Genomic DNA, 25,974 nt, shown 5'->3' on the forward strand with positions numbered 1-25,974 from the left:
TACTAGCACTACAACATCTAACTTACATACTTATTTCCATACTACAAACTAGATAACTGATCTTTCAGCAGTTGCCGCTGTTACTCAGGTTTGTGAGAGACAAGTTCTGGAAGATAATTCCTATTTAATATCTTCTGCAAATTTAAAGGTTCTTTCCTTCTTATATTAGTTTTTTGCCTAAAGTGGATTCAGAGAGTCACATAGATTGATTGATCTGTTTAGCTTTCTGCCTCTTTCCTTCAGCAGCAGCTACTTTGGGAAAAATGTTCCGGCATGGATTCATTGAACACAAATCTGTTTAAAGAATTTGTAAATAGCTTAGCTTTTTAATTGTAGGGTGCCAGTCCAGTTTGTATTGTAATAATTATACAATTCTTTAGTGATTGCCTACCAGAATAGTCTTTTCTGTCCCACAAACAATTGGTTTAGTTGGGTAGTGAGTGCTATTCTGACAAAGAACTGGTATACAATATCGCTAGTAGACACACAATTTTTTACATAAGCAGCTTCCATAAACCTGGTTCAAGTTTATGTGCATGCTCCCACATTCCAAGATCCAGTTTGTTAGGTTTAGAAGTTAATCAGAAAGTCGTATTTCATTTTCTCATTAGTAATATGTCCTGCATTAGGGATAGGCATTTCCCAAGCATGTTCAGGGCTCTAGAAATATTTCTTCTCAAGTGGCATATAAACATTTTTTAAAGTAGTGTTTAAGCGTCAGCTTCTTTGTCTGCCAATTTAATTTAATCAATGTTTTTCTCCTCACTATCACTAGAAATATACCATATGGTTAATGAATTCAGAATATTTATTATATGAAAATGAAAGCTTATGTGAAGTATCTAGAAGAAATAATTTTTGAGGCTTCAGAGTGGTAGCCGTGTTAGTCTGTATCAGCAAAAACAACGAGGAGTCCTTGTGGCACCTTAGAGACTAACAAATGTATTTGGGCAAAGCTTTCGTGCGCTAAAACCCACTTCATCAGATGCATGGAGTGAAAATACAGTAAGTAGAATACATATTATAGCACATGAAAAGATGGGAGTTGCCTTAACAAGTGGGGGGTCCGTGCTAACAAGCCAATTCAATTAAGGTGGAAGTGGCCTATTCTCAACAGTTGACAGGAAGGGATGAATACCAAGGGAGGGAAAATTACTTTTGTAGTGACCCATCCACTCCCTTTATTTTAGGTCTTTATTCAGGCCTAATTTGATGTCCAGTTTGCAAATTAATTCTAGTTCTGCAGTTTCTCATTGGAGTCTGTTTTTGAAGTTTTTTTGTTGAAGAATTGCCACTTTTAAGTCTGTTATTCAGTGTCCAAGGAGATTGAAGCGTTCTCCTACTGGTTTTTGAAGGTTAAAATTCTTGATGTCTGATTTGTGTCCATTTATTCTTTTGCGTAGAGACTGTCTGGTTTGGCCAACGTACATGGCAGAGGGTCATTGCTGGCACATGATGACATATATCACATTGTTAGATGTGCAGATGAACAAGACCCTGATGGTGTGGCTGCAACAAACTCCATTGCCAACTCTGTCCGCATATCTATTCAAGGGACACCATCAGAGGACCTAACCACATCAGCCACACCATGTGATATTGATAATAATTGACCAATATTATGATTAAGATTGAGCATGTAATGGATCAAAACTCTTTCCTGCTTTGTAAATGCTATATAAAGTGAGTATCAATAAGCAGTGTCTCTTGCTAGTTAGGTCTCATACAGTGTGCTCGGTATGGAATTGAGTCTCAGTGGACTCTGTCCTGCTATTACCAGTGGGAACCAGGACTAGGGTATAACTTCCTTCTTAGTGGAGACAGGAAGGGAATGGAGGGAGAGGAGGAGGAGGATGGAGAGAGAGAATTTGGGTCACTGTAACAATACTGTCCAGACTGCTTTCTGTTGGTTAGTCTGGCTCCGCTAGTGATCAAGTGGAATTCACTGTAGCTCTTTGAGCCCTAAATTCTGTGGCTTTTGCTATGGATGTGGAGTGACAGAAAACTAGAAATCCTGCATTTAGTTGAAGAAAGCCCTAAATTCTGACTTAGAACAACGCTTCCTTAGCGCTTGTCCCCTAACGCCCATATTCTACTTGCGATACATTGATGACCTCTTCATCATCTTGACCCATGGAAAAGAACCTTTGAGGAATTCCACCATGATTTCAACAATTTCCATCCCACCATCAGCCTCAGCCTGGACCAATCCACACAAGCGGTCCATTTCCCGGACACTACTATGCTAATAAGCGATGATCACATAAACACCACTCTATACCAGAAACCTACTGACTGCTATACTTACTTACATGCATCCAGGATACACCACACGATCCATTATCTACAGCCGAGCTCTAAGATACAACCACATTTGCTCCAATCCCTCAGACAGAGACCAACACCTACAAGATCTCTATCAAGCATTCTTAAAACTACAGTACCCACCTGCTGAAGTGGGGAAAAAAAACAGAGTGCCAGAGCCAGAAGAGTACCCAGAAGTAACCTACTACAGGACGGGCCCAACAAAGAAAACAGAACGCCACTATCCGTCACCTTCAGACCCCAACAAAAAGCTCTCCAGCACATCATCAGAGATCTACAACCTATCCTGAAAGATGATCCATCACTCTCACAGATCTTGGGAGACAGACTAGTCCTCGCTTACAGACAGCCCCCCAACCTGAAGCAAATACTCACCAGCAACCACACACCACACAACAAAAAACTAACCCAGGAACCTATCCTTGCAACAAAGCCCAATGACAACTCTGTCCACATATCTATTCAAGTGACACCATCATAGGACCTAATCACATCAGCCACGCCATCAGGGGCTTGTTCACCTGCACATCTACCAATGTGATATATGCCATCATGTGCCAGCAATGCCTCTCTGCCATGTACGTTGGCCAAACTGGTCAGTCTCTATGCAAAAGAATAAATGGACATAAATCTGACATCGGGAATCATAACATTCAAAAACGAATAGGAGAACACTTCAACTTCTCTGGTCACTCAGTAACAGATTTAAAGGCGGCAATTTTGCAACAGAAAAGCTTGAAAAACAGACTCTAATGAGAAACTGCTGAACTTCAATTAATATGCAAACTAGATACCATTAATTTGGGCTTGAATAGAGACTGGGAGTGGCTGGGTCATTACACAAATTGAATCTATTTCCCCATGTTAAGTATCCTCGCACCTTTTTGTCAACAGTCTGAAATGGGCCATCTTGATTATCACTACAAAAGTTTTTTTTTCTCCTGCTGATAATAGCTCATCTTAATTAATAAGCCTCTTAGAGTTGGTATGGCAACTTCCACCTTTTCATATTCTCTGTATGTATATATATCTTCTTACTATATTTTCCATTCTATGCATCTGATGTAGTGGGTTGTAGCCCACGAAAGCTTATGCTCAAATAAATTTGTTAGTCTCTAAGGTGCCAGAAGTACTCGTGTTCTTTTTGCAGATACAGACTAACACGGCTGCTACTCTGAAACCTAAATTCTCTGTAGTATCTAAGGTCTACAGAAGACTGACTATTTTTTTGGGTAAAACTTTCAAGATGGCCGAAGATTATCATCACAAGATACTTGAGAGCCTAAGTCTCCTTGAAAATTTTCAAAGTGACTTTCTCCTGCAAAATATGCTTACTCTGTTATGTCACTTTTTCTACTCACACACATCATTTTCCCTTCTTACTCATGATTGTGTGCATCTCAGATAAAAATGGTATATGAGAACAAAAAAACTACAGTATGTTCAGCAACTTCAGTAATTAAAAATGTCATGTTTGAAGGGTGTGAATTTTTATTATAGTATAACAAACAAAATACCCCCTCCCCCCAAAAACCCCAAAGCTAGCATCTATTTCCACTGTACATAAAATAATCTGAATAATCAAATACATTCAAATGTGTTTTTACACCAGATAAGTTAACATAAGAATGGTCATACTGGGTCTGGTCCATCTAGCCCAGTATCCTATCTTCTGATAGTGGCCAGTGTTACGTGCTTCAGAGGGAATGAACAAAACAGGGCAATTTTGAATGACTTGTTGTCATGTCCCAGCTTCTGGCCATTGCAGGTTTAGGGATACCAAGAGCACGAGGTTGCGCTGCTGACCATCTTTGCTAATAGCCATTGGTGGACCTTGTGATGGGTTGGGTCACAGAAACCCCCTTGGGACTGCCACCTGATGTGCTGAGACTACCTCTGAGCTAGTTTTCCCTGCCAGCTTGGGACTTCAGAGACTTGCTTGTTTGAGCCAGACACGCTTGCCTGCTCCAAACACAGGTCCAAGTGTGAACCACGTCCCCCACAAGTTTCAGGCTTAACTGAAAACAGCTTAAGAAGTGCTCCTGTATTCAGCACTCAGATACCCAACTCCCAATGGGGTCCAAACCCCAAATAAATCCATTTTATCCTGTATAGAGCGTATACAGAGTAAACTCATAAATTGTTTGCCCTCTATAACATTGATAGAGATGCACAGCTGTTCCCCCCGCCCCAGATATTAATACATACTCTGGGTTAATTAATAAGTAAAAAGTGATTTTATGAAATACAAAAAGTAGAATTTAAGTGGTTTTAAGTAAAGACAGACAGAACAAAGTGAATTACCAAGCAAAATAAAATAAAACATGCAAGTTTAAGCCTAATACAGTAAGAAAACTGAACACATGTAAATCTCACCCTCAGATGTTTCAATAGGCTTTTTTTCACAGACTGGATGCCTTCCTAGTTTGGGCCCAATCCTTTCCCCGGTACAATTTTTGTTCCAGCTCAGGTGGTAGCTAGGGGATTTCTCATGATTGCAGTCTCCTTTGTTCTGTTCCACCCCCTTATATATCTTTTGCACAAGGCAGCAATCCTTTGTTCCCACCCCTCCTTTTAAATGGAAAAGCACCAGGTTAAAGATGGATTCCAGTTAAGGTGACATGATCACATGTTACTGTAATGCTTCATTACCCACTTGCCAGCACACATGTATAGAGGAAGACTTGCAAGTAAACAGATACATCTACAGTCAATTGTCGTAGTTGATGGGAGGTGTCAAGGCTGCTTCCCCACTCTGAACTTTAGGGTACAAATGTGGGGGCCTGCATGAAACTTCTAAGCTGGTAGTTAAGCTTAGATCTGGTCCGCTGCCACCACTCTCAAAGTGCTAATTCCCTTCCCTGGGTAGCCTTGAGAGACTCTTCACCAATTCCCGTGTGAATACAGATCCAAACCCCTTGGATCTTAAAACAAGGAGAAATTAACCATCCCCCCTCCTTTCTCCCACCAACTCCTGGTGGATCAAGATCCAATCCCCTTGGATCTAAAAACAAGGAAAAATCAATCAGGTTCTTAAAAAGAAGGCTTTTAATTAAAGAAAAAGGTAAAAATCATCTCTGTAAAATCAGGATGGGAAATAACTTTAAAGGGTAATCAAACTTAAAGAGCCCAGAGGACCCCCCCCACCTTAGGTTCAAAGTCACAGCAAATAGCGGTAAACACCCTAGTAAAAGGTACATTTACAAGTTGAGAAAACAAAGATAAAACTAACACGCCTTGCCTGGCTGTTTACTCTCAAGTTTGAAATATGAGAGACTTGTTCAGAAAGATTTGGAGAGCTTGGATTGATGTCTGGTCCCTCTTAGTCCGAAGAGCAAACTCCCCCAAAACAAAGAGCACAAACAAAAGCCTTCCCCCCACCAAGATTTGAAAGTATCTTGTCCCCTTATTGGTCCTTTGGATCAGGTGTCAGCCAGGTTACCTGAGCTTCTTAACCCTTTACAGGTAAAAGGATTTTGGAGTCTCTGGCCAGGAGGGATTTTATAGTATTATACAAAGGAGGGCTGTTACCCTTCCCTTTATAGTTATGACAGGAGCCATCAAGATTCCAAACCACCATTAATGGCCCACAATTTACATAATTACAATAGGACCTCAGTTATATTTCATATTTCTAGTTTCAGATACAAGTGATACATTTATACAAATAGGATGACCACACTCAGTAGATTATACGTTTTGTAATGATACCTTACAAGAGACCTTTTGCATGAAACATATTTCAGTTACATTATATTCACACTCATTATCATATTTTCATAAAATCATATAGAGTGCAAGTCACAGACCTGTCCTCCATGAATTTATCTAATTCTTTTTTGAATCCAGTTATATTTTTGGCAACAAGTTTCACAGGTTGAACATGTGTTCTGTGAAGAAGTACTTCCTTACGTTTGTGTTTAAATCTGCTGCTTGTTAATTTCACTGGGTCACCTCTCGTTCTTATGTTTGTGAAGGCATAAATAACACTTCCTATTAATTTTCTCCATATCATTCATGATTTTATAGACCTCTATCATATCCCCCCTTAATTGTCTGTTTCTAAGCACAGCAGTCCCAGTCTTTTTAATTTCTTCTTGTATGGCAGTTGTTCCATATCCTTAATCATTTTTGTTGCCCTTCTCTGCACTTTTTCCAATTCTGATCTATCTTTTGTTGAGAAGGGCCATCCAGAACTGCACACATTCTCAGATTAAATAGCTTATTGACATGACTGAGAAGTTGAACTTATTGAATTCTGTGTTTTTAAAATCTGTCTTAAAGGAGAGGCAGCTATCTGTCTCTTGTATTGAATGATTGAAGATGGCCCTAAACAGCAGTTCAGAGATGTACTTTGACATTCTGCTTGGTGTTTCATAGTTGTAATGAGCATTCCACTGATGGCATAGTATATTAATACTGAGAATATTTTCATGTTATGGATGGTCACAGGAAATATAGAAAGTCTTCAGAGAATGAGGATTAGTGTCTTTTTAAATGTAGAGATTTTAGTACTGGGCATTACAGGAAACATTTACAGTTTTTTTTTTTTTACTCTCGTCCTTCATCACAGAGGTAATAGTAGGACAGTACACACACAAATTTCTACTCTGAACACCTCTGCATGTCTCATACCTGTCTGTATTTTTACTGGTGGGTGTCATGCTGTCTGGAGTGGTTCACAACCATGTGTGCCAACCTCAGGGCAGATACCCCAAACTGGTGGTATGTTTTATAATTAGATTTCACCAGCCCAGTAACAAATGTAAACTGCTGGATCACTAACAGTCTTACCATGGAGTCACAGACGGTCCCCTTGGTCATTCCAGTCTATCTGACCACTCAGGCAAGCTGGATTTTGTGATAAATGGTCCAAAGATCACAAAATATTCAGGTTGCTACCAATCCCAAGAAACCAGTAATTTATCTCCTAATCAGAGCCGTAATTAGGCATTTTAGCGCCCGAGGTGAGCATCCATATTTGTGCCCCCTACCATTTTTTCTTCAGTTTTCCACCAAATTTTTCTACCTCTGCAGCTTTGTGTCTGGGGTGGCAGCACCACTCGCCCTGCCCTGGTTACAACCCTGCCTCAGATCAGCTTGTGCTTCAGAGCTCACACCAAAGACAATGCCTGTACTAACTAAAGGTTTATTAACTAGGAAAAAGAAATGAGAGTTAATTCCAGGTTCAAGCAAGCATATATACACAAATGAGTTTCAGTCGGTAATTCAAAAGGTGACAGTTGTAGAAATCTGTCAATTCAAAATGTCTTTCAGGGCTAACCTATGCCAAACAGCATGGGGATCTTTGTTTATGTTTAGGAATTTTTGCATCTCATAATCCAGACAGTATGAAAGAGATTCACTTTCTCCTTGTCAGTGATTGTTATCCCCTCCACTCCAGAGTCCAGACTGATGGGAAGAGTTCATGCATAGGTCTCTCCTTCCTGGAGGGAGTTAGGAATGCAGTCAACAGGGCCTCTGTCCTTTGATGCTAGAAATACCTCATTTGCCTTTAATGGGCCATCTTGTAGGAAGAACAAACCCTTGAATTAATGCTTCTTTTCCTGTTTGAGTTGCACAATTACAGAGGTTTATGATGCAAACACTCAATATAACTTTGGCTATAGAAGTTATAAGTGAGATCAATACATGCAGGATCCTACAAGCATTTTATAAGGTCTAAATACTAAACACCCTCTTATCAACTTAGCTTTATCAAAATAGATAGTAGATGTTAACGCAGATAAGCAAAAATGGTTTCCAGCTGTGCATTTGTAAGAGTTTAGAGAGGCCTGGGGCCTTGGCATGAGCTGGCACCTGTTCTGCCAGCGTCACATTAGGAAAAAGGACCATGAATTAAAATAGATACATCTTGGAAGAAATTGTGGTTGTGCTGTTTTCAGTCAATTCTCTCTGCTTCTACACAATCATCATTTCATTTATACAAAGCATATATTTCTGTCAGTGTGCTGGATCAGTGGGTAGGCATACCTCTGTGTATGTTGTTTGCATACCCTCTTTTTATTGCATGTAATTATGAATATGTAATGATAAACTCTTTTGGTTTTTAAAGGTTGTGCAAGATCTTCAACACTAATGTAAATTTTTCCCTTCATCCTCTCTCTGGGATTCCAGTGCTCTTGGAAACCTAGCTCTGACTTGGACTAAAACCTGAACCCTAACTTAAACTGGATTCAAATCCAAACATTGCCTCCTCCTTGGCACATTTCTAGTATGTGTTAATACTGTAATGATGAGCATGGACAGCAGCTCCACACAGTAAAGTGGCTATAGTTTAATCTTAGTGTTAAGTTGTTGTCACATATGTTATGTAATTGTACAAGTAGGAATAGGCATAAGTAGGAAGTGGATATGTGATTATTATAAGCAAATATTAAACACTTCCCACTTTTTAGATCCTCTATCCTGAGTATTATTGTGTTAAACTTTTTTTTTTTTTTTTTTTTTTTTAAAGATTGCCCATTGTGCTATGTGATTGGACTGCACATAGCACAATGGGCCCCTGATTCTGATTGTGACCTTTAGGTTCTGTGAAACACAAGTACTAGATTTAGTGCCTGCTTTTCTAAGATATTGATATGTTATATGGCTAGTACCAATGATATGGTATTGTGTTTGGAGAGCCTTGCGATTAGAAATCATGCAGAACCTCTCCTGTAACTTAAGAAATCGCTACGAGTTTTAAGTCGAGTTTTATTAAAATTAACAGTTATGGAGTCCTCATATCCATGTTCTTCTGTACAGGCCTGCACAACTCGTAAAGCGGCGAGGGCCATATTACTCCAAAGAAAACAGCTGAGGGCCAAAACCCCCCAAGCACCGTCAACCCCCACTCCCCCCAGCGCCACCCAGCCCCCCCCCGAAACACAACCCACGCCGCCCGTCCCACGGAAACAACCCCCCAGCACCGCCAAAACAGCCCCCCCTCCCCCCCCGCGCTACCTGCCCTGCGGAAACAAACCCTCCTTCCCCAGCGCCGCCCCACCAAAACAGCAGGATTAAACCTCGGTAATATGTTATAGTGGGCCCCTAAGGTAGTATAATTAAGGTAAAAGAAAAATGTCTTTTTGCTGAAAGTAGAATAAGATCTTCCCCCCACTTTGTAATCAATTGGCCTGTTGAATGAATGAGGTGTGAATGAGGAAGGCGTGGAAGGCAGGCACCTCCAAACAGCTGCAACCCTTGGAGAGGGCAGGGCTGGCTCTAGGATTTTTGCCGCCCCAAGCAAAAAAATTTTTGGCCACCTCCCCTTTCTTTTTCGTGCCCCCAGCCCCACCCCAACTCTACCCCTTCCGAACCCCTTCCCCAAATCCCCAGCACCGCCTTCTCCCCTGGCATGCTGCATTTCTCCCCCCCTCCCTGTTGCTTCCTGCAGGCCCCCCGTGACCTCCCGCCCTAGCTCACCTCCGCTCCACCTGCTCCCCTGGGCGTGCTGCCGCTCTGCTTCTCCCCCCACCCTCTCAGGCGAGGGAGGGTGGAGAAGCGGAGCAGCGGCGCGTTCAGGGGAGCAGGCGGAGCAGAGGTGAGCTGGGGGGGGGAGCAGGAAGTTAATGGGGGGTAGAGGAACAGCTCCCCTCTCCAGCTCACCTCCGCTCTACTACCACTGCCTCCCCCAAGCCCCTGCCGCTCGGCTTCTCCTCCCTCCCAGCCTTGCTGCGTGAAATAGCGGTTTCGCACGTGACAAGCCTGGGAGGGAGGGGGGAGAAGCAGAGCTGTGGCGCGTTCAGGGGAGCAGGCAGAGCGGAGGTGAGCTAGGGCGGGGGGGCGCAGGAAGTAACGGGGGGGGGGGTAGATGAACCACTCCCCGCTCCTGCTCACCTCCGCCGCCTCCCCCGAGCGCTCTGTCGTTTGACTTTTCCTCCCTCCCAGCCTTGTTGCGCAGAACAGCTGTTTCGCGCGCAGCAAGCCTGGGAGGGAGGAGAGAGAAGCGAAGCGGCAGCGGCGTGCTCAGGGGAGCAGGCAGCGGCAGAGCGGAGGTGAGCTGGGGCGGCGAGGGCACTTTTTCCCCATGCCCTGGAGTCGGCACCTATGATGGCCGGCGCCAGAATGCTGCCTCTAGGAATGTGCTGCCCCAAGCACTTGCTTGTTTTGCTGGTGCCTGGAGCCGGCCCTGGGAGAGGGAATGGGAGCCAGACCAGATCAGTAGAACAGGTCAGCCACCGACTCGCCACTCGCCTCCTCAGCCCCCCGCCTCCCCTGGCTCACCTACTCACCACCTGCCACAGCCTGCTCGCTCGCCTCCTCAGCCCCCCACCCCACCTGCCCCCCCGCCACTTTCCGCCCACTTGCCTCCTCAGCCCCCCCTCCTCTGCCACCGGCTCACCTGCCCCCCCACCACTGCCCGCCCACTCGCCTCCTCAGCCCTCCACCTGCCCGGCTCGCCTACTCATTCCCCGCCACTGCCCGCCCGCTTGCCTACTCAGCCTCCCTCCCTCACCCACCGCTTGCCTACTCACCCCGCCTGCGAGCCACACAGCGAGCCCATCTATTCAACCCCCGTGGGCCGCACAGTGAGCCCATGTGGGCTGCATGCGGCCCCTGGGCCGCATGTTGTGCAGCCTGCTGTAGTGGATTTGTTGGATGAATTGCAGCGTGTACTACTGAGTATCTTCAAAAAAATTCTGCCTCCAACACAGGTGTATTCCAGGACACTGTCTGATATTTCCTATATAATACTATGATTTCTATCCTAATGTTTTTAGCTGCCAAGAAATCTCTTAAGTAAGGGCAAAAAGTCACCTTTGGAGGAGTGATACCATTGACATACAAAATAGTGGTCAGTATCTGAAGTTTTCTCTGGTTTTCTGACTTTAAGGAGTCATAAGATGAACCAACAGTTGTCAGAGTTAGAAGAGAAGTAGATAAGTGCGTTTAAAATATGCATTACCCTTCAATATGAAAATGAAGATCATGTAAAGCCTTAAAGGCTTTTGTTCTTCTGTGCACCTGTGATGGTGAGAAAGGGTTAAAGGCCTAGTTAGTCACATTCACTTGGTAATTAAGTAGTTACTTGTCAGCCAGAGAGGTTAGGGCTAAAGAAAGATCAGGTGATAACTCAACACCTTGGTCTTTTATAAATAGACTTGAGAGAGTTCTGTCAGGGGAAGAAGCCACTTCTTGGACAGACAGGCTCGCTTCTCAGAAGGACCAGAGCACTGAACGCTGTTGGAGGCTAGAGGACTCAGGAAAAGGTAGGTTGGATGGGACAGTGCTTGATACCAGAGCTGGAGAAAGGCAGTTGAACTACAGGAAAGGGTTCATCACCAGGCCCAGAAGATAAGTTGATTATTTGGGACTTTCAGCTGCACTTGAACATTTTGTTATCCTGGAAAGGGTTTGAACTAGGAGCTTCTCAGTCAGAGGGCTGAGTGGCATGCAAAGACAGGTGGCCTGGGAGAGTGCAAGGGAGATGAAAATTTCTGCAACCTTTCACTCTGACACAAGGAGACAGTCTGGTGGTGATTGTGCACTACTACAACACCAAGTGGGCCTGATTCTGCCAGGGGCTATGAAATTTGCATGGTACTTCAAACTTTGTGTCTTATTACTTGTATTATTTTGTCCTCAATTGAGTTTAATTGTCTGATAATATTTTCTTAGTCTATTACTATAAAACCTATAATAGTGCAAACAGTCTGTTACATGAGGCATAAATGGAATAATTTATAAATCTGATTGAGTCTGACCTATGTGATTTTAAGAAGGATACATTTTATTTTTTGTACATGTGGAAAAAGGAATACTTGACTATGCAGTGGTAGATGTCTGTTAATATGAAAAACATAGAACTGGCTTCATGCATTCATTATATTAAAAATAAAGATTATAAAACTGTAAAAAGTGAATATTTTGTGTGGTATTTTCAGTCTATTTTTGTAAATTGTATCTATTTCATTTTCATCAAGAATTTGTTTGTGGATATTTTGTCGAACCTGAAGAGGTGAGAAGTGCTGTAGTGTTCTTCTTATGCTTGGCTACAAGTATTATTGAAGTTGTTGACAGGTGTACTTTTTAGATTTAGCTGACTGCTTTTCTCCTTCAGTGACTACATTAAAAGCTGTCTTTCAGTTTTTTTTCCTTTTCAGTACTTTTTCCATCTCTGCAAAATGCATTCAGCCATCACAATTTTTTTTTAAATGTTCATTTTCTTTAACCAAAAAGCCATGCAGAATCTGACAGTTCAAAATAGAAAATATACCTGATAATTAATGGTTAGAGCAACTGAAAGCTCTAATAAGGCACATGTATTCATCATGTATTTAAAGCATTGCAGTAGTGACAGTATAGTTATGCTTCAGAAGGCACATTAATTCTAAGCATCTATCTTCAGAAGCTGAAAACTTCCTGTATTTAACCATTTTTTTCATTATCTGAGCACGGAATAATAATTTTGATGTTCTAAAAATATTATTCAGATGATTCCTTAAACTAGACTAAATTGGTTATTTAGTTTTTAGAAATTAAAACATCGCAAGCATATGGTCCTCAGTACAGAATGTTGTTTTCCAAGTTTGAAAACACTGGCTGAGAAACAGTATAAAAAAATTAAGGAAATAGTTTACTGTGCAGGTTCAGTATGTTATTTTCCTTTGCTAGAGTAATTATACACCAGGTGCAGTTCCCAACCTATGCTTGTTTTTCACTTGTTGCTCCTTTGCACTTGGATAATTCAGGAGGTTGAAAAGAGGAAAATCCTTCAAATTTAGCATGGACTTAATCATCATGAGGACTAGGGCCTTTGACATCCTTAAAGCAATGTAAGGTTAAAATAATCAAGCTACTATATAGTCATTAAATAAATGTACATAACAATAGTTTTCTAAGTCTGTTTACTACATATTCCATTAGTTTCTACTTTCTTTCTAGTACACCATATCATCGGGCTGGGACTCTTGCCATTAAAATGGCAGCTTTCGGTTAGACACCGTTCACAGTCATGGAAATACTATAGTGATGGGTGCTTTAAAACATCTAAGGCTATTTGTACACTATAGAGTTTATAATGGCACAGCTGTACCGATGCATCTGTGCTACTGTAAAATCTCATGTGTAGCTGCTCTGTGCCAATGGGAGGGAGCTCTCCCATCAATATAATTAAACTACCCCCAATGAACAGTGGTAGTGATGTCTGTGGGAGAAGTTCTCTGGCTATGCATACTACCACGTATGCCAGCAAAAATATGTTGCTCTGGTGTGTTTTCTCACACCCCTGAGCGACGTAAGTTTTGCCAACATAAGTGGTAGAGTAGACATGGCCTAATTTAGAAATATCTTTCCCAGTGACATTACTAAAGAAATATTTCAAAAGTCTAGTTGTCAACGCTGAAGAAATATCATGTATGTCAGTTCAGAAATGTGTGTGAAAATTTGGGGAGCGATGGGAGCGATTTAAAATGTTTTTTTTTCTATAAATGTTATTAGATTTCACTAGTTATAAAAAAGAACTCAGCAAAACTATAGTTCAGGACAGAAAAGTACATAGAAAAGTTGCCTTCTGCCAAGTTTGGAAATTGAATTCAACAATTTAGTTGTGCAATAGAGGGATTTTAGTCTTGCTTCTACTGCAAATCTCAACACAACTCTATGTAGTCACTACTGACAATTCCATAATGATGTGGAATATTACTGTGGAAACAGCTTTTGAATTCCCTGACTTTTGCATGATTAATTTCTAAATCTTAGTTTTTTATTGCTAGTTTTTGCAACATAAGTCATTAAAGGACTAGGGATAATAGAATGCACTTTACACTTACGTAGAATCCTTCCTCTACAATATCACAGATCCCTTAAAAAAAAAAAAAAAAAAGTCTATTATGAGACAGAGACAGGTAATTTCTGTAACATTATCCGACTAGAGGGAAAGTATTGGGGAACTAAGGATAATTCCAGATAGATGAGCCAGCACCAGTGAGAGAATTACGCCCCACAGTGTTCGTTTACAATTGGAGAAATGAAGTAGGTGGGTAAGAGGTCAGAGAGATAGTGGAGAGCAAATTAACAATTTTGATAACCATTCGTTTTGAATTGGATGCTGAGATGGGTGGAGTAAATGATAATTTGAGTGAGGGAATAATGTGACTGAATCATTATCGACACCTTGACATGTAATTAGTAGGGGATAATGAGGACTGAAAAAGGGAAAAGATACAGAAGCATAATATATAAAGAAGTTAGGATGTCTGGTGAAGTACTCCACAGGAAAGATATATGGTGATCAGATAAATGGAAAAGGACTTAAAAAAGGGGTTTGTTAAAGAAATGAGCATGGGGCGGTTGAGGACTCCTATGATTGGTACGGCAGGGAGCCAACCCTCCTACGGGGGGTGGAGGAGAAGATGTTATGGTCCTGGCAATGGATTTGTTGGAGGGACCTGGATGGAAAAAGAGCGGGAGCTGGTACCACCCCCGCCTCCCCCGCGGTAATTACAGAATAAACATGGGGTTACCTGTGCTGTACACTTTTATCTGCCGGGTAGTCCTAGACATCTAATAATAAAGTTGCAGCTGATTAAACCATGTCCAATATCCCCTGTCCTTGTTTTGGTATAGCCAGACAATATATATTTGTATAATTCATATCTAATACTAGAAAAAGAATAAACTGCTTTTTTTTGTAGTTGCACATCTGTAGTTTGGATATATTAAAACATTCCTAAATTTGTTTGAAGACTCTAAATTGTGCCATGTTACCTTAATAATGACTGCATCCATAAGGAATAACTAGACATTTTCCATTTATTGAAGTGGATAGATTTTGAGTTCAAAACTATCTATACTGAAGTTGTTGTTGTTTTGGTTTTAATTATTTAACTGGATGCCATCCAGAAATTGACTTTCTCTGATAAACTTGAAAGGCTCTTTGTTGTACTAACATCTTTTTCTTAAGTGCAAGTTGAAAGCTTTCTTCACACAAGCAGAAATGCACCAACCCAGAGAAATTTTTTTTAAGTTGAGAAAGTTTGTTAAAAATATCTGTTCTTATTTGTGGTACTGTTGGTTGGCCTTTCATCTCTAAAGAATTGACTTAAAGTTTCAGTCAGTAACAAGCACATACAAATTGGAAACTTTGATGAGACCACCAGCTATATCCTACAGTTTCACATTTCAGCATGTTTTTTTAAATCTGTGCTTTAGAGAAACTAATATTTGGAGTAGCAGAGATGTTTAGGTCAGGATGCAGTGCCAGTGCCAAATATGTTGATGGAAGTAGTTTACCTAGTACCAGCCTATAGTTAACTTGACTCAGTGCACCACTATTCATTTCCTTAATTAATACTCAGGAAAGTAACTCACTTAAAAAAAAACAAAAACTCACCAGTCCCACACTGAAACCTCCCCCAATTTCTTTGTGTATGTTTTCCTTTCATTACTGGTATGCAGCCCTGCTAGTAAAATAAATATAAACTAATATTAACATTCGTACTGTTATAGCATGGATTGGAATGTCAGTCTTTTTCCATACTTGTTAAATATGTTACTTCTTAAGTCAATGTGTGATTTTTGTCTCCAATGCAGGAATGTATCATTGTTACAGAAATCTAGCCTCACGTACAGGTTACTGTCTATACATCTGTTGTGCTGTTAATACAGATAATTGTTTTGTTCACCTTTATTTGTAGTAATGGTCCCATCGCACAGCTAGTTGTACAAACTAATGTACTAATTAATTTGAAATACTCTTTTACGATTGTTTAACGGGAAAAGCAAGTAAGTCTACCAATTGATATACGTCTTGACATTTCTTTCTTCAAGAAATACCTTTGCAGTTCCTCATATTTGAGAATAGATATGACAGGGATCTCTGTGCCTAGAAAGTAGTGCCATGCCCCTTGGATCTGAATGTTTGGCCTTTGGATATTTAAGAGACCCTGGGTCCAATTGAACCTGCTTTCTTTAGTCCTGATCTGCACTTATGTTGGTTAGGGGTGAGTATTTCTTTTTTTTTTTTAACTGACCTAGCTATGTTGCTATAAGTCCTAGTATAGATCCAGTTATACCAGCAAGCAGGCCCTTTTGCTGGTTTAGATTGTTTTGTTCAGGAAACTGATATAAAATATCCTGGCAAAAGAGTTATTTTCTTGATACAAACGGTATTTGCACTAGGAGGGTTTGCAAACATAGCTATGATGGCAAATCCTTTCTAATGTAAACAAGGCCTATGTGTAAGGTTGGAGTAACAATAATGTACAGCCTCATGCTATGGAAGTAATTTTAGAATTATTTGAATTACAGTTTTCTAGCCACTGTGGAGGTTGGTCTCATGCAGAACTGTTAACATAACACATCTTTGTTAGTAGTAGTTTTCTAGCTAAGCTGGCTTTCATCTTGTTTTACTCCTATCTCCCCCAGTATGGCTGCATCCTAACCCTTTCATTTTGCCCAGTGCTGCCCTCTCTCATACCTTTGTTTTTCCTTAATTTATATCATCTATATCTCTCTTTTTGCCTTTCTCCATTTTTCAGTAGATTACGTCTTTAAAATTTTGGAAAAATATTTGAATGTTTAACTTCTTACGCTGGACTCTTGCTTCTTAAGTATTGTCTTCTTAATCAGAAAGTGGCTCAAACTGCAAGTCAACTTTAAATTTTGAAGTATTCATGACATATACAGTAAAAGAGGAAGAAAAAGAAGTAAGAAAATTCAAGGATTCTGTATACCACATTAAAAATAAAATCTATAAACTGAGATTTCTTATTCATGTGGCTCCTATTCATAATTAGTCCATTTAACATTAGAAACTATTATACTAAGGGAGCAAATGTTTGCTAGAACACAAGGAAAAACATTCATTGTAATGTATGCATTTTGTATGAAAACACTAAATACATACCTTTTGAAAACCAAATGTGAGCATTTGAGATTATACAAATTATTTATATTTACATTGATTTTCAGAGGGAGTTGTCTTGGAATTAAAAGGTTCTAGATTTAAATCCTATGTCTGGATTTTCCTTTCTTTGCAATGTTGCCACTTAGTATAGTACTTCACTGTTGGAGATACAGTTCTTAAGATGAAATGCTAACCAGAAAATGTTGTTGCTTGTCTTCGGTGGCTTTCCATGTGGGAAATTGGAGTATGTAGCTCTGTTCCAAAATTTTAAGGGATTATCCTTGTGTTCTGGCCAACATTTGCTCACTTAGTATAATAGTTTCTAATGTTAAATGGACTAATGTATGGCTGGTCTGTTTGCCAACAGAGTTACCAAACTACCAGTGTCTAATATATCACTTTAAAAAGCACGTTAGAGTTCCTTGAAAATGAAAGGTTCTGTACAGAACTATATTTTAATTTGATAATCTGCTTTAAAGAGCAGGATTGTTTTAAATCATCTCTCACTCAACTACAGTGAATTAAGCCTTGAATTTTGGATCCCATCCCCACATAGTTTTTTGGGGAAGGATCCTATGCTGAGGGACGGTACAGAAGACAGAAGAACTTCATGCTGTATAACCAGTAACCATGTTCTTACTGGGGAGGGGAGAAACCTAAGGAACCGGCACGTACTTCCATCTTTTGGTAAAATTATTTGTCATTTTCTCTGGCCTTTGGTGGAGGTTCATCTTTTCCCTCTCCTGATGCTCTGACAGGTTTCCCTTCAGTTTTCTCTGTGTTGCACTCTCTCACTCTTAACACTCTCTGCAGTGCTCTTGCTGGTGTGCCTGCCACAGCACTTGCATTTTGGTTTCTGTGTCTGTAATTTCCATTGCTGAAGCACCAGAGAGAGCTTGCATGGCCCCTTAGCGCCCTTTCTGGTGCCTTTCAATGGCCTGCTAACAGCCTTCTGCCTCAGATTCAGAGAAAACCGATTTCCTGCCATATTCTTGTTCTGTCTTCCTCCTTCATGGACATTACCTTCTCCTGTGAAAATGCATTTTCCCACTCTCATTGCTTCTTAGTTCTCAGTATGGTATTAGGAGAACCTTGATCCTTGTGTTAACACTTTGGATGTGTTTTCAAGCTTGTGTTGAAGGGAATACATTCTTGAGAATCTGATTCTGCATGGCAACCACTGGGTAGAAGGAATGGGATAATTTTCATGAGCAGGAGCTCATATTGCACCCACCTTTTCATTCATGGTATCTTTTCCATGCAGGCTGGCTTATTTGCAAACTGTTGGTTCTGGGAGAATGCAGTTTGGTCTTCAAAATCATTGGCAAAGTGAGGCACACCAGATTTTGGAAATGTTCATACGAGTTCTCAGACTCTTCAGTCCTAATGACCTCCTTTGCAACACTTCTGCTGCTGCCCAAAGTACTGAGGAAGGCAGTGAAGACATGGCAGTTGTGACTTTTGCAGATTTGATGGTGACCCTGCCACTCTTGATTTTCAGACTGAATATGCCTAGTCGTGCCCTGTGGGTACTTCCCAAGTTCCTTTACTTTCATTCTCAGGGGCTTGTGCTCTGCAGTCACATTCATCTCAGATTGGCTATGGGGGTCTTGAAGCTGCATTCTCACTGAGCATGACCAGGCTGGTAAGCTTTTTCATGAGCTTATGAAATGTCATTTGTCTAGAGCACCCTTCACTTGACAGGCAGTGAGGATTTATTTCCCCATAACTCCATACAGAGTTATCAGAATACCCTGGTTTCTTTTCAGATCATGTACATCTTTCATCTTTGACTAAAGACTTGTAAGGAGAAGAACAGTTGAGTTTATACACAGTTTCTTGAGGTTTCCCCAGGCTTTTCCTCTCTCAGGACGCCGCCTTTGTCTGCAAGATTCTGGTAGTAGCATACAAGGTAAACCCACTTCCTGGGGTTAATGCACTGTTGTCAGTCCTTACAATGTTTCTGTCTGTTTTTTCTGTCTTTCTAGTATAAGGATTCTTATAAATTTCTGCATTCAATCTGAGTTTTGCCTTTAGCTATAATAGCCACAGGCTGCCCTTAGAAGGATGAACACCATGTCCATTTGGCCTCTGCAGGCGAAGTGAGGCTGCCCTCACAAAGGGGGGCACCCTCTCCCATTACAGTCAGTGGCACTGAAGCCACAGCCAGCACTTTAGCAAGATGGATGCCACATCTCACTAACGTTTCATAGATTAATAGATTCCAAAGGCAGAAGGGGTCACTGTGATCATCTAGTGTGACTTCTTGTATAACACAATCCATAGAACTTCCCCAAAATAATTCTTACAGCATACATTTTAGAAAAACATCCAAGCTTGATTTAAAAATTGCGAGTGATGAAGAATCCGCCATAACCATTGATAAATTGTTCCAATTGCTAATTACTGTTAAAAATTTACACCTTATTTTGTTTGAATTTATGTAGCTTCATCTTTCCACCATTGGACTGTTATACCTTAGAGCCCATTATCAAATGTTTGTTCCCCATGTAGGTATTTATAGACTGTAATCAAGTCACCTCTTAACTTTCTCTTGGTTAAATTAAGTAGATTGATCTCTTTGAGCCTATTACTATAAAGCATGTTTTCTAATCCTTTGTTCATTCTCATGGCTCTTCTTGAATCCTTCTCCAGTTTATCTACATACTTGATTTGTGGACCCCAGAACTAGACACTATATTCCAGGAGTAGTTATGCTAGTGCTAAATACAGAGGTAAAATAATCTCTCTACTGTTACTCAGGAATCTCCTTTTCATACTACAAGGATAGCTTTAGCCCTTTTGGCCGCAATGTCACACTGGGAGCTCATGTTCAGTTGATTATCCAGCATGGCCCAAAATATTTTTTTTTCAAAGTCACTGCTTCCCAAGATAGAGTGCTCCATCTTGCAAGTATGTTCTACATTTTGTTCCTAGACATGTACAATTATGCTTAGCCATATTAAAACTTGAGTTGTTTTCTTGTGCCCAGTTTACCAAGTGATCCAGATCACTCTGAATCAGTGATCTGTCATCTTCTTTATTTACTCCTCCAATTTTTGAATCATTGGAAACCTTTTAGTGATAATTTTATGTTTTTCTTCCAGGCCATTGATAAAATGTTAGATAGCATAGGGCCAAGAAGCAATGCGTACAGGACTTCACTAGAAACACACCTGCTCGGCAATCATTCCCTGTTTACAGTTACATTTTTAGAACTATCTGTTAGCTAATTTTTAATCCATTTAGTGTGTGTCATGTTAAATTTATATCGGTCTAGTTTTTTAATCAAAACATATGGGATTAAATCAAACACCTTGCAGAACTCTAGGTGTATTACATCAGGACTATTACCTTTTATGAATCGAACTTCTAATATCATTAAAAAAAAAAAAAAAAGCAAGTTAGTTTGACAGGATCTCTTTTCCATAAACCCATGTTGATTTGGATTAATTACATTACCCATCTTTAATTCTTCATTAATTGAATGCTATATCAGCTAAGGATCAATATCGGACTGATAGGCCTATAGTTACTTAGGTCTTCCCAATTACTAGTGAAATGGAAAGTATGTTCTCGTCATATGATATGGCTACACCTGTTTTTTTCCCCCGCATACAAAACAGAAATGTTTATTGAACACTTTCTGAATTATTATTGATATTTCTCCAATTTCGATTTAGCGATGGACCAATACTATTGTTGGGATTATTTTTATTCCTAATATACTTAAAAAAAACAACCCTTCCTTCTTATTGTCCTTCACTATGCTGGCCATAGATTTCTCCTTGTGTCTTTTTGCTTCCCTTATACATTCCCTACAATTCCTGGCTTCTGATTTATATTCATTAATATTAATTTCCCCTTTATTCCATCTATTATATATTAAATTTTTAATCACTGTCTTCACTTCCCCTCTAAACCGGGTTGGTTTTGTTAACCAACATGCCCTTCTTCCTCAATTATGGGATTGTAGCGTTTTGGCCATCCAATAGACAAAGATGGATGCCATCTCCTGCTATTTCCACTGAGACTAAAAACAGGCTGCCCCGCAGTACATTGAGAGTCAGGCATGGGAAAAGAGAATGTGGGTGTGCTAGGAATGGGTACTGTGAGAGTATCAGAGGATGGCAATATATTAGGGAACAGGGCAAATAACTTTGAGGAATGTGGAGAGCAGGAGGCTTGTTGTGGGCATGCAAAGAAATGGGAGGTGGGGCATAGAGGAGGCAGAATGAGGAACCTACAAGTAAATATGGAGGAAGTGGGTTGCCGACAGGATGCAGGGAAATGTTGCAGGCCAGATGCAGTGTAATGTAGGGTGTCAGAGGAAGAACGAGAAGGGAAAAGGAGGGCTATATGAGAGGCATTTTTAGTCAGATTTTTTTAGACAGGCTCATGATTTTTTAGGTCTGACTTATATATATATTTTTTTAACATCTGGGGTTAGCAGCTCTATTACTGCTGGCTACATCTTCTGTCTGGTCCTTTATCCCTTGTCATAGGATGGGAGGAGAGAGAGATGTATGACAGGGAAAATTATTGGTTATCTGTTCATCGTAGTCCTCTCTTCTTCCATCCTATCCTCCTCTATGCTGGATAATGTGCTGGTACTGTTTTATTATTTTTCTTACTATTTTGCGTACTAATTTTTATCTGGAAATGTCTCTAATGGACGAGTGTAATCTGCAGGGTGAGAGTGGGACTTCACAAATCTGTACCTCGTTTTCCAGTTGATGGCACCATAATAGTGTTGGGACTTCAATTCACTGTTTTAGGGTGGGCAACAGACTACAGTACTTGTAAGTAATTTTCCCTTGTGAACTTTTGAATTTGCTTTTTCAAATTAGATTTAATATTTGTAAAATTGAGGACTAGTAAGGCTATAATCCTACATATTTTAAATAGGTACTATGTAAACTTTCCAACACACCTCTGCCAATATAGCTGATCTGTAATATCCATTTTAGTCCTGTTCTTGGTTTCTGCTGATCAGAGGCTACTAATCATGCTGATTTGTCAGATTGTTTTTTTGGTAGTTGGGGAAATGCACACTGATGAACAGGTTCATATAGTGTCCTTGGGCTTAATCCAAATCTCGGTGAGGTTGGTAGAAAGAATCCCATTTACTTCCATGGAATTTGGATCAGGCCCTTAGTGAGTCTACTCAAAATGAAACCCAGGTTACCAGAAAAAAATGCATTTACTTACTGCATATTGGGTTTCTTCAGTTCACTATTATCCACAAGTTAGTAAACTTTGTTTCCATATTCTGATGTGTTCTACTCGTATAAGGATTGTTAAACACAAACAATGTTTTAATATTTTTGTTCAGTTTTAGGACATTATAGATTTTAAAAATCTAAATTACACTTTCTACATTTTTATAAACCCCATAAATGTAATTTAATAAATTAATGTGTATGCGTCAAAATAGTATTTTTTTTAAAATAAATACTGTTAAATGTTCAACACTGCATTAATGCAAAGTGAAGATTACCCAACTGAAATCAACATAGGAATGGAAAGATTAGCATTCCAACAGCAAGGGTGGTTTTATTAGTATGATTGTGGGATGGCTACACAGCTCACCAATGGCATATGGCAAGTGAGTTATCCCAAAATATCTTTTACACCATATCACCTCGTTAGATATTTTGTGTATGCCACATTTTATAGGAAAACAATTTTTAAAATGTTTGCATTCTTTTAAAAAAAATGTGTTTGTACTGGGGTTCCTTTTATTCTCCCTTCATGTTTAAAATCATGCCATAGTATCATGAGTCTTGCTGTGCAGTGGCTGCGAGATGAAGAATGCTACTAAATATTTAGATATTCTACAATGTAGTCAAATAACATTGCTCTACAAAATATTGACAAACATAGGTATGGATTGGAGCATTTCATCTCTTCTGTGGTTTAACCAATGTGTGGTATTCCCTCTACATAGACTTTCAAACTATTCGTTCTCAATACATCAGAACTCACATCTATACAACTACAATAATTTGCATGACCATTTGCCATTGTTGTACTTTCAGATCAGGCATTTGCACATACAAATATTTGGTCTATCTGCACAATTGTGGAATTTGCATGTTGCATTTGGGTTCACAATTTTACCTGTGACCAGGCCTGCTGACAGCAATTCCAGGTCCCTGGGCCAAGGCTGTCCCTATGGGGGTGTGAGGCCTGGGGTGGAAGTGACGAATCCATTACTTCCGGGGCCGACTGCGCTGGCCAATCTTGCTGGCCCATGGGGTCCCCAAAGTGGCCCAGAGCGGTCGCCCTGATTTGTTGTATCCTAGGGATGGCTCTGCCAAGGGCAGAATAGTCAGTGGGCCTCCTAGAACAGTCTGCTTGACGTTTAGGCAGTGCTTCGTCTGTGCTGTCTGATGCCCAGCGTGCTGCTGGGTGCGCTCTTCCAGCATGCCAAGGGCTTCCACATGCTTGCCACCACCAGTACCACCCTGTGCGCCTAGGAGCCCTGCAGCCCACCAGGGCGATTTAAAAGGGCCCGAGGCTCCTCATTGCCACCACTGCTACTACAGCATTGGCGGCAGCAGCTGGGACCTCCCGGGCCCTTTTAAATTGCCCAGGGCCCTGGGCAATTGCCCCCTTTGCTCCCTCTCCCTCCCCCCCGTTGGTGGGCCTGCCTATGACTTTGGGCTCATGGGGGTAAATCTTCAACTAGTGTAGTTTGTTATAACTCCATTGAAGTGGGGTTATGATTATTTCTACCAGCTGAGGATATTCATCTAAGCTTTTGAAGATCAAACTCTAATCTTGTCACTGGTTTAGGGCTGAATTCTTGCATCCCGGACCAGTCTAATTGTGGGGTAAACGTTAATGTTTTGGTGAGATAATAGAAGTCTTTAGAAGGAAGATTTTTGTTATCTGCTCAGCGGTTTAGAATATTAACATAAATTCCAGTGGGATGGATTAGCGAGTGAAGTACTAGTGAGGCCATGGAGATCACCACTACATCTATGGAATGTGATTAATTACTGATTATTAATAATAACTATATAGAAACAGAACTTTCATTCTTTTAAATGCCATTGTCCTAATCTGAAAAGTTTATATTAAACAAAAATATGTGGATTTAAATAAGCAAATGAAAAGTCTTCATAAGTTTTGCTATTATGTATTATTTATATGATATTTTCCTCCTTAGGATAACTACACCTTTGCACAGCCAGGGATTCAAAAGAAAGTGAAAATGCTGGAAGAACTTGTTAGCCGGATCGATGGTAAGTCTTAAAAGCTAACCTAGACTCTAAATGGTGCTTCATTGAAAGTCTTTAGTTAAAAGCTTTGTGAGTAGTCTAGCCAATATCAGTGCAGTTATCTACCATGAGAGTGTAACACAGCCTTTCTCAGGCGAGGTGTCCTACTCAATCAACTTGTGGCATAGTGGCCTTTGCAAGATCACTGTTGTGTATCATTTAAAGGAAAGCCACTAGAGCATGAGCCACTTTCATTACTTTTTATTAAGGCAATATAATCAAAATTCAATGGCAATCTCTTTGCAGCAGAGTAATGGCCACATACAAAAGACAGCCAGCATTTATTTCACATTAAGCTCAATGATTGTTGTAATTCAGCAGAGTCACAGTGGTTGTTTATGGTTGTCCTTCGGCACTATGTTTTGTTCCTTTGTGCATCGTTTTGCTATCAAGAATGCCTGAATAATTTCTCTGTGGAATCCAATTAATTACTAACTCTGGAAATAACATCTTTAATATTATAGATAAATTACAGTATGTTGCAGGGATAATTTTAGATTATGCTTTCATGTTTTAGCAGGGAACTTTGAAATATTTTCTACCTTCATCCTTAAAATAATTCCCTTTATGAAATGCTGATTGTCGTATTGGTATAGCAGAGTTTAATTAAATGAAATTCAAGAGATAATGCCTTGCCCGTTCTAAACATATTCTCCTGGTAGTTTGTTAAATTAATGAACAAAGCATTAACAAAGTGATGCCAAGCAGAACTAAGCATATATTTGTGACACAACCCTGTCAATGATGGGAGAGCAAAAGAAATGTTATTTCTTAAATAGCTTAATACTGAATAATCTTCTTGAAAAGATGACTTCTTTTTTCATTATACATATTGTAATCTTTTCTTGCACCAGTGTTAAACTTGTTTGCACATATTTACATTCTGAATACTTGACATGTCTCTGTGTACCTTATTAGTGTCATAACAAAGAAAGGTTAATGATAAAATTAGTAAAGGTGGATATTAAAATACTTTTAATATTGACAAAATGAGGGAATGAAAACCAGTCTTAAAAATATAAATTGTTTAGGAGACTGTGAAAATGTATAGTCTATTAGATATATGTATGTAATAAACTTTGGGTAATATACCAAGTTAATTTATCAAAATGTTAGTGGATTTAGGTGGGAATTTCAGTTTCTTCTTCAAGTGATTGTCCATATGTATTCCACTTCTCATGCAAGTGTGCTCCATGCTTGTGAAATCGGAATCTTTTGAATGCCAGTGTCTATTGGAGCCATGCCTGCATCCTGTATACCCTACAGTCCTCCGTAGCCAATGGCATAAAGGTTGGGGATTGGCTCAGCTGCCTTTTAGTTCTTTCTTACTGCCCATGATGCTTCTTCGGCAGGGCCCATATCTCTGCACTATGCAATTGGCTTTTATTTACCTAGTGTGGTAGATATGATTTTTAGTATAGTTAGATTAATATAGTTTTTAAGCTTGTTGGCATGCAATAAAAAGGAAGACATCTTTTAAATAGGAGGTGCTCTATCCACAGCTGC

The 25,974-nt window shown here is 40.0% G+C and overlaps 1 protein-coding gene across 2 annotated transcripts in view; it reads left to right on the forward strand.

The window, feature by feature from the left end:
- TBC1D22A (TBC1 domain family member 22A) overlaps positions 1 to 25,974 on the forward strand; it is a 446,515-nt gene that overhangs the window by 194,878 nt on the left and 225,663 nt on the right. For both annotated transcript variants that reach the window (XM_054019874.1, XM_054019883.1), the window contains exon 10: positions 24,357 to 24,432. In XM_054019874.1, coding sequence (XP_053875849.1) covers positions 24,357 to 24,432 — 76 coding nt within the window. The remainder of the gene's footprint in view (positions 1 to 24,356; positions 24,433 to 25,974) is intronic.

The sequence above is a fragment of the Malaclemys terrapin genome, chromosome 1 (genome assembly GCF_027887155.1).
Source record: "Malaclemys terrapin pileata isolate rMalTer1 chromosome 1, rMalTer1.hap1, whole genome shotgun sequence".
NCBI lineage: Eukaryota > Metazoa > Chordata > Testudines > Emydidae > Malaclemys > Malaclemys terrapin.